Source organism: Arctopsyche grandis, chromosome 1, assembly GCF_051622035.1.
Source record: "Arctopsyche grandis isolate Sample6627 chromosome 1, ASM5162203v2, whole genome shotgun sequence".
NCBI lineage: Eukaryota > Metazoa > Arthropoda > Insecta > Trichoptera > Hydropsychidae > Arctopsyche > Arctopsyche grandis.
Window position 1 is genome coordinate 10,624,460 of NC_135355.1, and position 13,851 is coordinate 10,638,310.

Consider the following 13,851-nt stretch of genomic DNA (forward strand, 5'->3'; position numbering starts at 1 on the left):
ATAAAAGGTAGGGAGGCGCGGAAAAAAAATTTTTTTTTAGGGAGGCGCAGTAGCATAAAGTTTGGAAACCGTTACCCTAGCTAGAACTAGAAATATAAAAATTATATTAAAAGAAAAAAATTATGCTTGACAATTATTGAAATTATTTCCAAGGGATTTTCGTTTTTTTTTTGCCTTAGAATTGTTTTTTTTAATATTTTTAATATGGTGAGAATTCATTTTTCATACATTTTTTGAAAAGAAATATTTAGAAGTTTTTAAAAATACAACATCTTTAATATAAGTGTTCCAATTTTGAATTTTTAAATGAGAGTTACCCTATTCTACCCTAGTGCGTGCAGCTCGTGTGCAACTTGGTACCACCCTGAGTTAGAGCGGTAAATCAGTCTGATAAGTTCTATCAAGGCAGTTAGACGCTCTTCCAGTTATGACTTTATACGATTCCAAAGTGAAGCTGGTAAATTATATTATAGTTAAATCATTGCAATAATAACCAAACTAATATTGATTACATGAAAAATCGGTCATCTGTAAACACATCACACCATTTCATACACACACCGTACAATTTTTCCATAATAAATTATTTCTAAATTCAATATGTATATGCAGATTAAATAAATTAATATTTATAAATAGTTCGAAATTGTGTCACTATATTGAGATCTAATACAAATATACGTTTGTCATTGCGTCACATTGTATCTATAGTAACGAGAACACCACAAGATTTCTAACCCTTAAGCACGTGAAACATTTACCTTCATAATTTGTAATGCTTTTCTATTTCCACGACCTTAAATTAATCAAATCTGAATTTTAATTAATTAATGAATTCGTATGAAACATAGGGGTTCTTGAATAAACAAAATCCCAAGTTTATAAATATATGTATATATAATTATCAATAAAATATTATCAAATACAAACAAAATAATTGTATTAGTTTCATATGAGAAACTCAAATAAAATTGTTCGGTATTGCTTTCTCAACCGCATATATAATATGTACATACAATGTATATGTACATAAACAATATTTTATTTTATGTTCTAACCAATATTTATTGATAAGATAAAATAATAATAATTCTCGACCTACATGATAATTAATGTTAAAGATCATGGATTTCAAACGCGACAGTTATGATAGTCGTGTTTTATTAACGTAGCAAATATTTTGTGTCGCTCTGAATATTATAATACATACATAAGTACATTATTTTCACCTAACGAATGCGTATTTTAAAAAATGTATTATGCGAATTTTAAATTTATGGTAAACAAACACATAATAACTGTATTATAAATAGTCAATAATTGTAACTATCCTATATGCATATTGAACAGGTACATTTATAGAATCGTGATATAAAATACGCCTTCATGAGATAAAATATACAGTTGTAATAAGTCAGTTCGATTTTTCAGACAATCGGTGTTTAAATAGTTACAGATAATGTTCCATACATTTTATAACACACTGGTATACATACTAATGTATATTTACGAAGTTAATAATGTAATCTCAAATTCAGAAAATCTATTAAAAAAAGTAAAATATGCCGATGGAGAGGGAATAAAATCATGGGAATTTCCTCGCATGATTAAGCGTTGTTTAGAATTGATTTGCATGAGGCATAATTTATTATTGGCGACATTATACAATTTTATCATCTACTCCAGAGGTCCTTAAACTACGGCCCGAGGACAATAAAATGTAATAAATACCAGTAGTGTGATGAAGACAATAATGTGGAATAAAGACAAATATCTCCCAGTGGCGTAACTAGAAAAATTGGGCCCGCATGCAAATTTTATCAAAAGGCCCCCCTATAGTTTTTTTTTATTTTTCAAATTAAATTGATAATTTAAATCCTCTTTTTGCTCGTCTACAAAGTCACAAATTCTGCAATTACATTACAAATACATTTTTTAAGCTTCTACATGTTCAATCTATAATATAGCTAATTCACCGAACCTAAGTTTACTCATTGAATTTCTTTTAGTCTTTTATTAATTTGAAAAAAAAAAAATCTATAGTAAATCACATTATCGAATATTTCATTTAAAATAAAATAACTATCCGAAAATTTCGAACGATATCAAAATATGAGAACGTGATTCAAAATACACAAATGAAACGAAAATATTTTTTTAACCATTATTTTTTTAGATTTTAACATCGAGTTTAAAGATCATTGCAGAAAATTATTATTACTGTACTATAACGGAAAGGTATTAAACGTCCTGAGAAGGAGTACAAAATCGTGAAAATTCGGCACGCAATTTGGAGAATAAACTTTTTACTAGTGCTTCCATTAGTCTTATGAATAATTTTAAGAATTTTTTTACGACTTTATTTGAAAAATGTTTAGTATTTTAATTTAAAATCCTTTTGGGCCCCTAAATATAAAAAGCTCGCATGCACCGCATGCCCGTGCGGCATAATAGTTACGCGCCTGCTGGCTCAACCCCTTTCTCTTAGTACAGGGATGGCAAATGGCATTTGATTAGGAGTGGGTAATCAAAATATTCCCATTTGGTCCTCTACCTGAATAGTTTGGAGACTTATAATCCACTCAATTCCTATACTTACATCGCTTTCGTATAAATTTATTAAAAACCTAAATAGATCAATAAACCATACTCAACTGGATTTTTTCAACATTATTTTTACGTGTTTGAAAGAACGTTTTTGTTGCATTTAAAAAGGTGCAATGATTCAATTAGCGTTCGTTAATTATTCCGGAGACGTGCGAATTTTTTCAGGTCGCGACCTTTTTATTCATCCAATTGGTTGCATCTCACACTTGATAGTTTGACCCTGACGTAGTGGCTCTCAAATAATATTCAAGACAAGTTCTTGTGAATCCGGCCATTATTGACAACTATGTATTTTAAATGCATCTGTTACCTATTTCTCCTAGCATCAATTTCCGTAATGAGTTGATGCGGGCACACTTTATAAACATTATTTTATTTTAGAATAAGAGGTCTGTTTCTCTCCATCCTTCCACACTTCTGCTATAGCAAGTTACTATGACAGATGAAGTAGTTACAGCAAGTTGATATACATATGTAGTAGAGGTTACTATTAGCAACCTCACCAAATCATTGTATGTCAAACAGTCAGCGAATGGTCTGTCCTCGATTCTAAATGACTTAAGTGCAGAATCAGTGGTGCACCCAGGATTTAATTCTGAAGCCAGGTTGAACAGATACAAGATTTTTATTGTAAATTAAATTCATTCAATAGTCATATAAATTCTAAGCTTTTTCAAAATTAAAAATGCTCTAAATTGAATATTTTAATTTTTAATACCCAATTTTCGGTGTACGGTTCTTTCGTGTCATTTTTCTGTTTAGTTTTATCCGACCACATGTTTAAAACAATATTAAAAGCATAAAGTCACAAAATCCTAAATTTTTATTTTAAAAATAATCTATATATAATATGTACATTATTATTTTCCAAAGTTTTTTAAAGGGATAGGAAATTAATGAATTATTCATGTTACACCTGGCATTCGATATTCTAACGGAAAACTATCAAGGCATGAGAAAGCGTATCAACCATAAACCACCCATGGTAAAATTCTAATTATCATGTTCATGGGGTGTGACCCAGCAGCTGTCTTCATTTCCGATCGTACCATATGTTCATATTCAACCTGCAACACTCTGTTTTGCGCTCGAACTACGTGCAGAACTCACATGTAATATCATAAAGTAACAGTTTTAAAACAAGTTCAATTCAGCACCTGCTTCCCCCCCCCCCCCCCCCCGAATGCAACGATTTTAATTTTAATTAGGGTAGTAGCTTGGGGTAGGACTTCCAAGTCAGCTTAAACCGAAACACCGGTTTTTTGACCATCTTTCAAAAAACCGAAAACCGGCTTCTTAAGGTTTCAACAATTATGAAGATCAAAAAAAATGTGTATTGGATACAAACTATATATATATATATATATATATATATATATATATATATATATATATATATATATATATATATATATATATATATATATATATATATATATATATATATATATATATATATATATATATATATATATATATATATATATATATATATATATATATATATATATATATATATATATATATATATATATATATATATATATATATATATATATATATATATATATATATATATATATATGTACATGTACATACATATATACATATATGTATGTAATGATGATCTTATGGAAGTTCATGTTTATAACTCAATTTAATTTATAGGCAATTATTTTTTTGCATAATATATAATATATATTTAAAATTATTTTTTTCGATATAAAAATTCAAAACTTCAAAAAAATCTTAATTTTCTGAAACCGGTGAAAGCCGGTCAACCGGCTTTGAAACCGGAAAGTGGTTTTTTGGAACCCCTAAGCTTGGGGTGCAGTAATGATTTTGTACAAATTAATATTTAAATAATATATTTCGTTATTGTAAATTTTAATATGAAAATTCATTATTATATCTCACATATCATAGCAATATCCATTACACTGTTTTCCAAATCATTGAGCAATGATTGTAAGTCATCAAGTAATTATTTGTAACACTATATGTATAGGGACACACTATATTGAACAAAATTAACGACCTATTCAATTTCTTATGTTGTTTTAGGCTTTCAATTAACATGGATGCAACACTTTTATGACATTTTGCCAAATTTTACAAGCGAAATGGACAATATAAACATTTCTCACTGCGATTCATCGAATTATTTAAGTAACGCCAGTAACATTGCCCTGACCGACTCGCCAAGAATATTACAACATAAGCGTTATAATAGCCAAAGACAAAAATCCAACAAGGCAACATTTTCTACAAATACATTTCCATACAAATTAAAACGAAGCAACATTAACAATAATAGTATAAGACAGCAAGCTGATATCATAAGATATATACCTGCACAAAATACGACATTGAATATACCCGATGTACAAAGCTCTTACATTGAAAATGTATTCGCGCCAGATATTCATTCTACTCCAATTTACAACTTCCAAGGCTCTAAGAAAACCTTCTCGAAAATAAAAAAGAGAGATTCCATTGAAAACTCTCCCATACAAAATGTTTATCTACCTCGGCATAATTCAAATTTACAATCTAACGAGTTTGAACTTTACAAGTTAAATAGCTTCTCAAATGTTCCAACCATATCAAAAAAAGTGGAGACGGAGAGTGATCAAACGTTACACACGTCATCCACATTGTGTACCGAAGGGAAGATTATAAAAAGAAGGGGAATACGAGGAGTTAGCTGGATATTTCGGCTCGCATTGAAAGATAACAGCATCGGAAAAATTTATAAAGCTCAAATAGGATGGACACTTTTGATTTTAGTAATATTCATAGTGGTTGGCGCCCTTTTGGGTTGCTTTTCCAAATATTTTTTTCCTTATCATTTGATTACTTTCACTAATTATTCCAATGTATCGCCAAAATATGAATTGATAGACAACAATATATCAAATGATAACTTTCTGAATAATTTTAATGAAAGTACAACTACGACTGAACAAGACATATCTACTACAGTATATCATAAATTAAGCACTCGTTTAACAACCCTGTCGTCAACTATATTCATTTCTTCAAATCAAACAGGCACGAATAAGCAAAATGAGTATAAGACTGACAATGGTTCCACCAAATCGAACAAGATTAGTTTGAAAAGTAATAGAATTGGAATATCTAATAACCAATTCACGAATCCGTGTAGAGAATGTAGAAAATCGTTAGATGTTTGCATCGCATCAGCGGAGAGTGGAATACCGACTTGTCAACCAGCAATTGACGTAGGAGATCCAACTGGTTAGCTCCAACTAATACATACACATTTATTCCAACTGCTTTGAACTCCAGAACGATAAGTGCAATTTATTTCATGTTTAGGTTGCGGTGGTTTATGTGCTTTAGAAATTGAAGCCTGTCATCTCTTAGATCACAAACACCACATATACACCTGCACTCCACTGGAAACATATAAAAAATGTACAACAGATGAGTGGAAATGTGTAAATCATTTATGCATTCCAAAAAATAAATACTGTGATGGTGAATTCAATTGCTATGATCGGTCTGATGAAATAGAATGCAACAGTAAGTGAAATTAAATCCAATAAAACATTTATTTTTGTGTCTTAATATTTACAACGTTCTCTGTTATTTAAGGTTGCGATCTTGCACAAAATTTCCACTGTGGAAATAAAACATCGTGCTTGGACAATTCGAAGCAGTGTAATGGAGTTCTGGACTGTTGGGATGCGTCGGATGAGTTCAATTGCACAGCTGGTACAATATTTTCACTAAAAATTAACAAGTAGTATGCGATGAAAATTTTTCTAATGTGAACATTAATTTCAGCTTGCCCGGAAAGTCAATTCACTTGCAACAGTGGTGAATGCATATCAGGTTCGTTGTTCTGTGATGGTTTGCCGGATTGTGCAGATAAGAGCGATGAGCCTGTAGGTTGTGAAGGAAAGTGTAAAAAGCATGAATTTAAATGTACAAACACACGGTGTATACCAAAGTTGAGAGTGTGCAATGGAACTGATAATTGTGGCGATATGTCAGATGAACTTGACTGTCCACATGTGAAAACATCATCATGATGCCGAGCATAATAAGAGCAACTATCAAATAAAACAAATTTAATATTAAGGGCAAAAATTACTAAGATATTAAATTTATAAAAAAAATTCGTTGCCAATATGTAAAAAATTAATTTTCTAGTCTATTTTTTGTGTAAAATGTTTGTATAATTTTTGTAATATGAAAGATGCAAAATCGTGGACAATAAATATTGATAAAATAATTATTTTAATAACTTAACATGATCTTGCACAGTAATTATTGAAATCTTAAAATTAAAATAAATTTTACTATTAAAGGTATGAAAAAATACAGAGTAACTTAATAATATTTTATTAGGTTATGTAAAAATCATATGATCAATGATTAAAATGATTATAACACAAATTTACTAAAATATCTCCATAATAAAAAAAAATTTTTCATCAAAATTAAGCTGAAAAAAAATGATGTGAGAATTGTAAAAAAATGCAGTAATTTAAAAAACCCGATTTTTTTAAATCGGCTATACATACTTGTATATACATATATGTACACGTACATATATTATTGAAAGCGCGATTGTATTTTAAATGCTAAATAATGAAAAATTCCAATTATAAACCGAAAGATGAACGTAAATAGAACTTGTTTAATTTTACATTTGAAATCGTATGCCACTACAGCAAAATTGTTGAAGAGTGTATGCATGATAAAAAATTATTTTTGATTTATTTAATACTAAAAAATTGAGCACATAAATTCTAAGGAAGCCATATTTGTTGTGACATAAAAGTTAAATGAAGTCCTCGGGTTCCCTCGGTGCATCAAGATCTCGGTAGTGAATCACGGGGCGAAAGTCTGACGAAGGCCCCCTTTAACAATAGTAAGAATTTCATCATTTATCATTTCATGAAGTTAGTAAGTATATTGTATTAAAAAGATATCATGTTAAATGTTAATAAACACGTGATGGTATATTACATATTTACAATTTACTGTACTGTAGCTGTACATATTTATGTAAAAAACCATTACACAATTTTATTCATAGATTAAGCGCAATACTGCATTATTAAGTATTGTTATATACTCGCAAGTTGAAATAAACTTATGACAATTCAATATCTCCTCCCAGAGATAAGGAATGGAATAAGGTTCAGATTAATAAGAGTTAATTAAAATTCATGAGTCCACTTCATGAAGTTTTTTTTATTTCTAGAAATTCAAAATGAAATCATAGTTGTTTCAATAATAAAGAATCGAGTGATTTGAAAATAATGTACGCCATTAGGTCTATAAATGTTAATTTTAATGAGTAGATTATCGTATCAGAATAAGTCACCATCTGCTGGGAGATCTAGGTCATGGTAAGCTATCACTGGTCTGGGACGATCTGGATAGTCATCCCTGAAATATGCTTGTCATATTAATAAAAAAAGACTGAAAGTTATTATTTTTATTTTATGTAACGATATTGAACGATGCAAAAAGCGAAATTAATTAAATATTCTAAGAAAGTAAAAGTAATATTTAATATTAGAAAGCACTAGAATCCAGAATAAAAAGAAAAATTAAATGATATTTATATATACGGTAGAACCTAGATTATCTGGACTAAAGGGGATTGAGATGGTAGAGAAGAGAAAGTATTGTTTTTTCTTGTTATAATGGATTGGATAATAGTTATCCAGATGATCGCTTTTGAATGAGTCACATGAAAATATATCCTCTATCTTGTGATTTTTTCTCATAAGTTTGTCATCATAATTAGAACACATCGCGTTCTCAGAGCGCAAAAGTGGTAACTAATACATATTTGGCTAAATTGAGATATTAATACAGTTTTATACCTGTTTTTATATTCTACCAGAGCACATCGGAAAAGTTTCAAAATAACGTTCCATTTTTTTCAATACAAATAACAATCAAAAGTTATTAAGTAGTTTTAGCTGTGATTACAAATCACATATGAATTCCTTTATCACGTACATGCAAGAAATGTTTTAGACACTGCTTTTGTGTTAAAATATTTTTTGTTCAATCCGAATAATCAAGGTTCTACTGTAAATCCATATAAACCATACCTTCCACGATTGAACGATCGCATATGCCTCGATGATGAATATGAAGCTGGAGCATAAGCTGGTGGTGGATAGCCATATGGTGGATGAAAACTGTTGTACGAACTGCGACTATAATTACATAATGCATTGATATAGAACATGATAATTATGTCATGAAATATATCAATAAAAGAGTTTTTTTTTATATGATAACTACCTCGACGGATATGGTGGCGGTTGTGATGATTCAGAACGACGAGCAGCAGAACCAGGATGTTCTTGAAGCTGCGGTCTTTTCACGTCTTTCAAATAATTATTGAAGTATTCAACCTCTTTTTTCACTTCATCGACCTGAAATTTTAATTTGAATTAAACAAAATTCACCCTATACAAAGTAAAATCAAACTTCAAGACGTAAGTCAACAATTCTTATTACCTTTTCACCGTGTTTGTTGAAAATATGCTTTCTAATAAAATCAGGTCCTTTGAATTTTTTACCGCTGAGAGGACAAAGCCACTTATCCTTTGCTAGCTCTTGCGTGTTGGCCTGGATAAACTTTTCAACTTCCCCTTGCGAATCTTTAGTACCCAATTTAATTAGTTCTTCTTCATCAAGCGGTTGCGTTTCTTGTAAAAATGAAGTTATCTTTCCCTCAAAACCTCGAACATATTCATTTATATCGTTTGGAGAAACCTGTATGACAAAAATTCAAATATTGAAGTAAAATTCACAACATTTAATAAATAATATGTGAAATTATAATAAAATAACCTTGCTGGATGGAGGTGGTCCTCTTGCATGCATGATCCCACAACGATTCGGCATTTCGTCTTCATAAGGATATTCACAGTGATTGTAATAATCTAAAGAATGCACGATTCTAAGGTATAGAATTAGTCTATCTAAAACTTGAGTGAGTTGAGGATCACGCTCAACAGTATCAGCAGCAGATGCATTGTCAGCTCCATCTGCACCACTTCCACTCTCTCCATTCTCGTTGTTACTGTTAAGCCCCAGGAGTTCCTCCTCTTCAGCCGATGCTTCTTCAATTAAATATTCCGTGATATTATGAAGCACAGGGTTGGAAGATTGTAAATCAAACTATAAAAGCATAGCAAATATGATAAAAAATGTTTATGAAAAACGATTAAAATAAATGAAAAAGTGATATGTTACCTGATTGAAAACGTCACTTTGAGTGTTGATAACTTTAGTATTCCAGAGGCCGACTTTGGCATCTAAGTGGTAACATAATTTTGCAGCGAGACGAGCGTCAATACGTACAATTTGTTTATGTAAAGTGATTCCGTTGACTGGCCTAATACGTCTCGACAAATCACGATTTACAATTGCTCCAAGTTCACAATCTTTCAACTAAAATAAATTGAAAAAAAATACTAAGTATTCGTGGCAATAGAATTATTATGTACTAAAAAAAAAGAAAAAGTTAAATATTATGCGTACTCTAATGTTATTTAAGTTCCAGCATATATCTTTAATATTAACTTCACGTTTAAACGAAACCCAACCACGGCGAAACCAACGACGGTCAGGAAGAGGATCAGCGAGGGCAACACGTAAAAATCCACCGTAACGTCTACACATCTATAATTATGACAATTTTTTAATATAGAATGATTAAAAATATTTCATTTTCAGATGTTGTATCAAATACGAACAGCTTCAACTTCAGCTTTAGTGATTGTGGGAGAAAGATTTCTCAAAAATATCGATGTAGTTTTGTGCATTGCTGCTCTGACGTCCTTTTTCTCGGCTTCTTCTTTTTTTTTTAAAATGGAATCGTCCTTTATTTTTTCCTTTGAATCATCATCATCTTGCTTTTGTTGTTCTTCACTTGATTTTGCATCAATTTTTTCATTTTGATTGTCATCAATATCATCATATATGGACTCCAAAAGCTCCATTGGTTTCTATGTAAATACGACAACAAAAAAGTCATATAGGAATTAAAAAATTGAGATTTTTAAAATTTTTCATAATATTTTTTATAATTAACTTTTACCTCTTTATCTTCTTCAGGTTCATCATTTTCACCCGGAGGTCTGAGTTCTTTGTCATCTGTACCTTTACGTTTGGTTCCATTTTCTGCTTCAGTATCACTAGAATCTGACGAAGAGGAAGAGGACGATGAAGAACCACTAGAACTACCAGACGATTCTCCTGTATTACGAACTCTTTTGCGTTTGACACCATTTCCTGAAGAAAATTCATTTCCTCTATTTATACATTGTGATCAAAAAAGTAAGACAAGTTTAAAAACAGAAATGTATATTACGTTCAGCAACTGTGTTTTGAGTGTTTGCATCATCAGCATTGACTTTAGAAAACAATTTAGCTTGTTCTTGAAGATCTTTATGATGAGGATCAATATCCATGTTAAGAGTGGAAGCTTTTTTGTCATCTGTAGTTTCCTTTTCTTCGGAGACAGGTTTTGGTTTTTTGTCTTCATCTTCCGAATCATTTTTTTCTTTCTTAATATTTTCCACTTTATCGTCCAGGATTTCAATTGGTTTATCTAAAATTAGATGATGTGTGGTAAACTTAAGTATTTCTATTTTATTTATGAATACGATGTGTATCAATTATACTATTACCATTATCTGTTGTAGTAACAGGAAGGTCAGGTTTTTCATCCAATACTTTGAGATCTTCATCAGTACCACCTTCTAATTTAATAACAACCGTGTCAAGCAATCGAATCAGTTGATCAGTTTGTTCGACGTCAACTGTGATTTTGTCAAACGAAGAATTATTCAAAAGCTCAATGAACACATTCAAACGATTCTGAAATATAAAACAAGTTCATGAACTATTCAACAGAAACGCGTTTTATATAATATATATGATTAAGAAAAAACTACTATAATCTTTTACCTTCAGCGATGCTTGTTGTTCTTCTTTCCGTTTAAGCGATTCTTCTGGATGGTATTTTATCTTGAACCTTGAAATAAAAACATACAATTTTAGGAAAAACAGAACATCAATTGAACGATAACATTTAGCCATACCATTTCATAAATTTTGGTCAAAATTTACACAATTGTACAATTCTTTAAAACACATAGAGTGTAAATAAAGTACGATCATTCACAAAAACGTGATAAATCAAATCGGTGGTGTTATTTAAAGTTGTTATAACAATTTTACATAATAAATATGAGATAGTAAAATATTCTTCTTCAATCTCACCTGTAGCCACTTAATGTTGGTACCTATTTACCCTGACCTAACTCGCGATACTTGAGGCATTGCGCGCCTCAAGCAATTAAACGCATACCCTAATCGAGATAAAATATATTCGCGGTAAAAAAATATCGGTGCGCAAATGGAGAACAGCGTGAAGTATGCTGGACAATGTAGACTGTGGGACAAATGGTCACATATTAAGATTCAGATCAATAAGAGAGATTCAAGCGGCTTACGGTAATAACAAAATTTGCAGCGTAACATTAAAAGCCACTTAAATCTCAGTATTCTCTGAAATTATTTAAGGTAAGTATCTTCATAAATACCATGAAAAGAAAAATTGTTACAAAATCAAAAGCATTACATTGTAAGATCTTCAATTACATTTTTAAAAACGTTTTATTTTATATTTATCAATGTGGTTATACCGCGGTACACTTGAAAAAAAAACATCTTCACTGAGACAACACTCATTATAATTATAAAATGATATAAATAAATATAATTCAATACTTACGGTTCAATTTCGATTGTAAATTAATGCAAAATTTAAACATACCAGAATATAAATTTTTAAACCATTAAAAACATTGTAAATCAAAGATTAGAAGCTTAATTTAAAAATGATGTTGAGAAAACGATCTTACCATTCTTCGTCTTTGTGGGCGATGAAGAACTCGTTGAGCTGTTGCCTTCTAAATTCTAATTTATAATCGTTGTACTTTCTTATGGCCTCCTCGTCCGTAATCGAGTCATCCTGAGTGGACAAGAAAGCTTTGAACGACATCATAGCGGGCTGGGTTTCTCCCGTGGATCCGCCACCGAGACCTTCCCTACATAATGCATGCATACGATTATTGCTGTTGACTATTTGGAACGCATTTGAATGCCATAATGAATTAGAACAACCTGGAAGACGACTGAGGGTGCAGAGAGTAGGTCTGGTGAGCGGGGTGGTGGCCGTAGCTGTCGTGTGCCCAGCCGTAGCTGCCGTAGGTGTCTTGAGCGTGAGCGTGAGCGTGAGCGTGCGCGTGCGCGTGCGCGTGGGCCGCTCCGTAGCGCCCCCCCCGCTCCTCCAGGCCGCCCCCTCCGCCCCCACCCCCCCACTCACCCCGCATTCGCTTGGACGGGGGGTCGCGAGCCGGCGAGTACCGAGACCCCCCTCCGCCGCCACCCCCGCCCCCGCCGCTCCCCCCGCCGCTCCCCCCGCCGCCTCCGCCCAGCCCCGGCCCGCTTCGGTACTCTCGGTATTCGGACCGCCTGGATCTGCAACGGAACGAGTCAGGTTATGTGCAGACACAGACAATGTAGGTTATGTGAGTCGCGCGACTCACCTGTCGGGCCAGTCGTCTCGGCGCGAGCGCTCGTCCCGAGAGCCCAATCCTCCGCTGGAGCGCTCCCCGCGGAACTTGTCTCTCCGCTTCCGGTCGTACTCGTCCTCGGAGTCAGCCATTGCAGCGAGTGGAATGGGGCACTGGCACGGGCACGGGACGACCGACACTCCAACTGACACACTGAAGCACTGAAGCACTGACGCACAACGTCACTCGGCCGCCGGCTTTCGCTGCGCTCGCCACTCACTGCTGCCAACACATCCGTTTTACCAACTAACGTGCCGTGCACCAACACGTATCGGCACACTACTTTTATTTTATTATTTCATAGAATATGAACACTCGCCTTTACAGATCGCTCCAAAGTGACGACGGCTAAACTTTAGAATCACTCCGCACTAAATCATCTATAGACAATTCGTCGATTTCGTTCTGTCATGCGGATTCGATCCTCTATATTTTACATCTCTTTTTACTCCAAATACTGCCGATTGCTTCGGATACAAAGTCACATTCCTTCGTTACATGCTGAAAATGTTGGAATATCATCGACTCATTCTTTTTGGATCAGCCACGATATCATTTCTTCGCGATTATCTAATATTGTTAATGTTGA

General features: G+C 32.7%; 2 protein-coding genes across 2 annotated transcripts; one reads left to right on the forward strand and one right to left on the reverse strand.

Moving 5' to 3' along the window:
• The first annotated feature begins 330 nt into the window (after positions 1–330).
• On the forward strand, positions 331–6,973 carry LOC143920292 (uncharacterized). The gene is made up of 5 exons (XM_077443118.1): positions 331–457; positions 4,672–5,868; positions 5,950–6,156; positions 6,229–6,348; positions 6,421–6,973. The coding sequence occupies exons 2-5, from the start codon at positions 4,689–4,691 to the stop codon at positions 6,666–6,668; spliced, it is 1,755 nt and encodes a 584-aa protein (XP_077299244.1). The 5' UTR covers positions 331–457; positions 4,672–4,688; the 3' UTR covers positions 6,669–6,973.
• Positions 6,965–13,489, reverse strand: Ars2 (arsenic resistance protein 2). Its single transcript, XM_077443107.1, has 16 exons — positions 13,236–13,489; positions 12,811–13,167; positions 12,549–12,734; positions 11,590–11,656; positions 11,310–11,499; positions 10,991–11,230; positions 10,718–10,911; positions 10,374–10,625; positions 10,159–10,299; positions 9,871–10,068; positions 9,466–9,795; positions 9,130–9,387; positions 8,911–9,044; positions 8,715–8,822; positions 7,973–8,037; positions 6,965–7,502 (listed from the first exon to the last, which is right to left on the reverse strand). Exons 1-16 carry the CDS (start codon positions 13,352–13,354, stop codon positions 7,474–7,476), a joined length of 2,868 nt encoding a protein of 955 aa, XP_077299233.1. The 5' UTR covers positions 13,355–13,489; the 3' UTR covers positions 6,965–7,473.
• Positions 13,490–13,851: the final 362 nt, after the last annotated feature.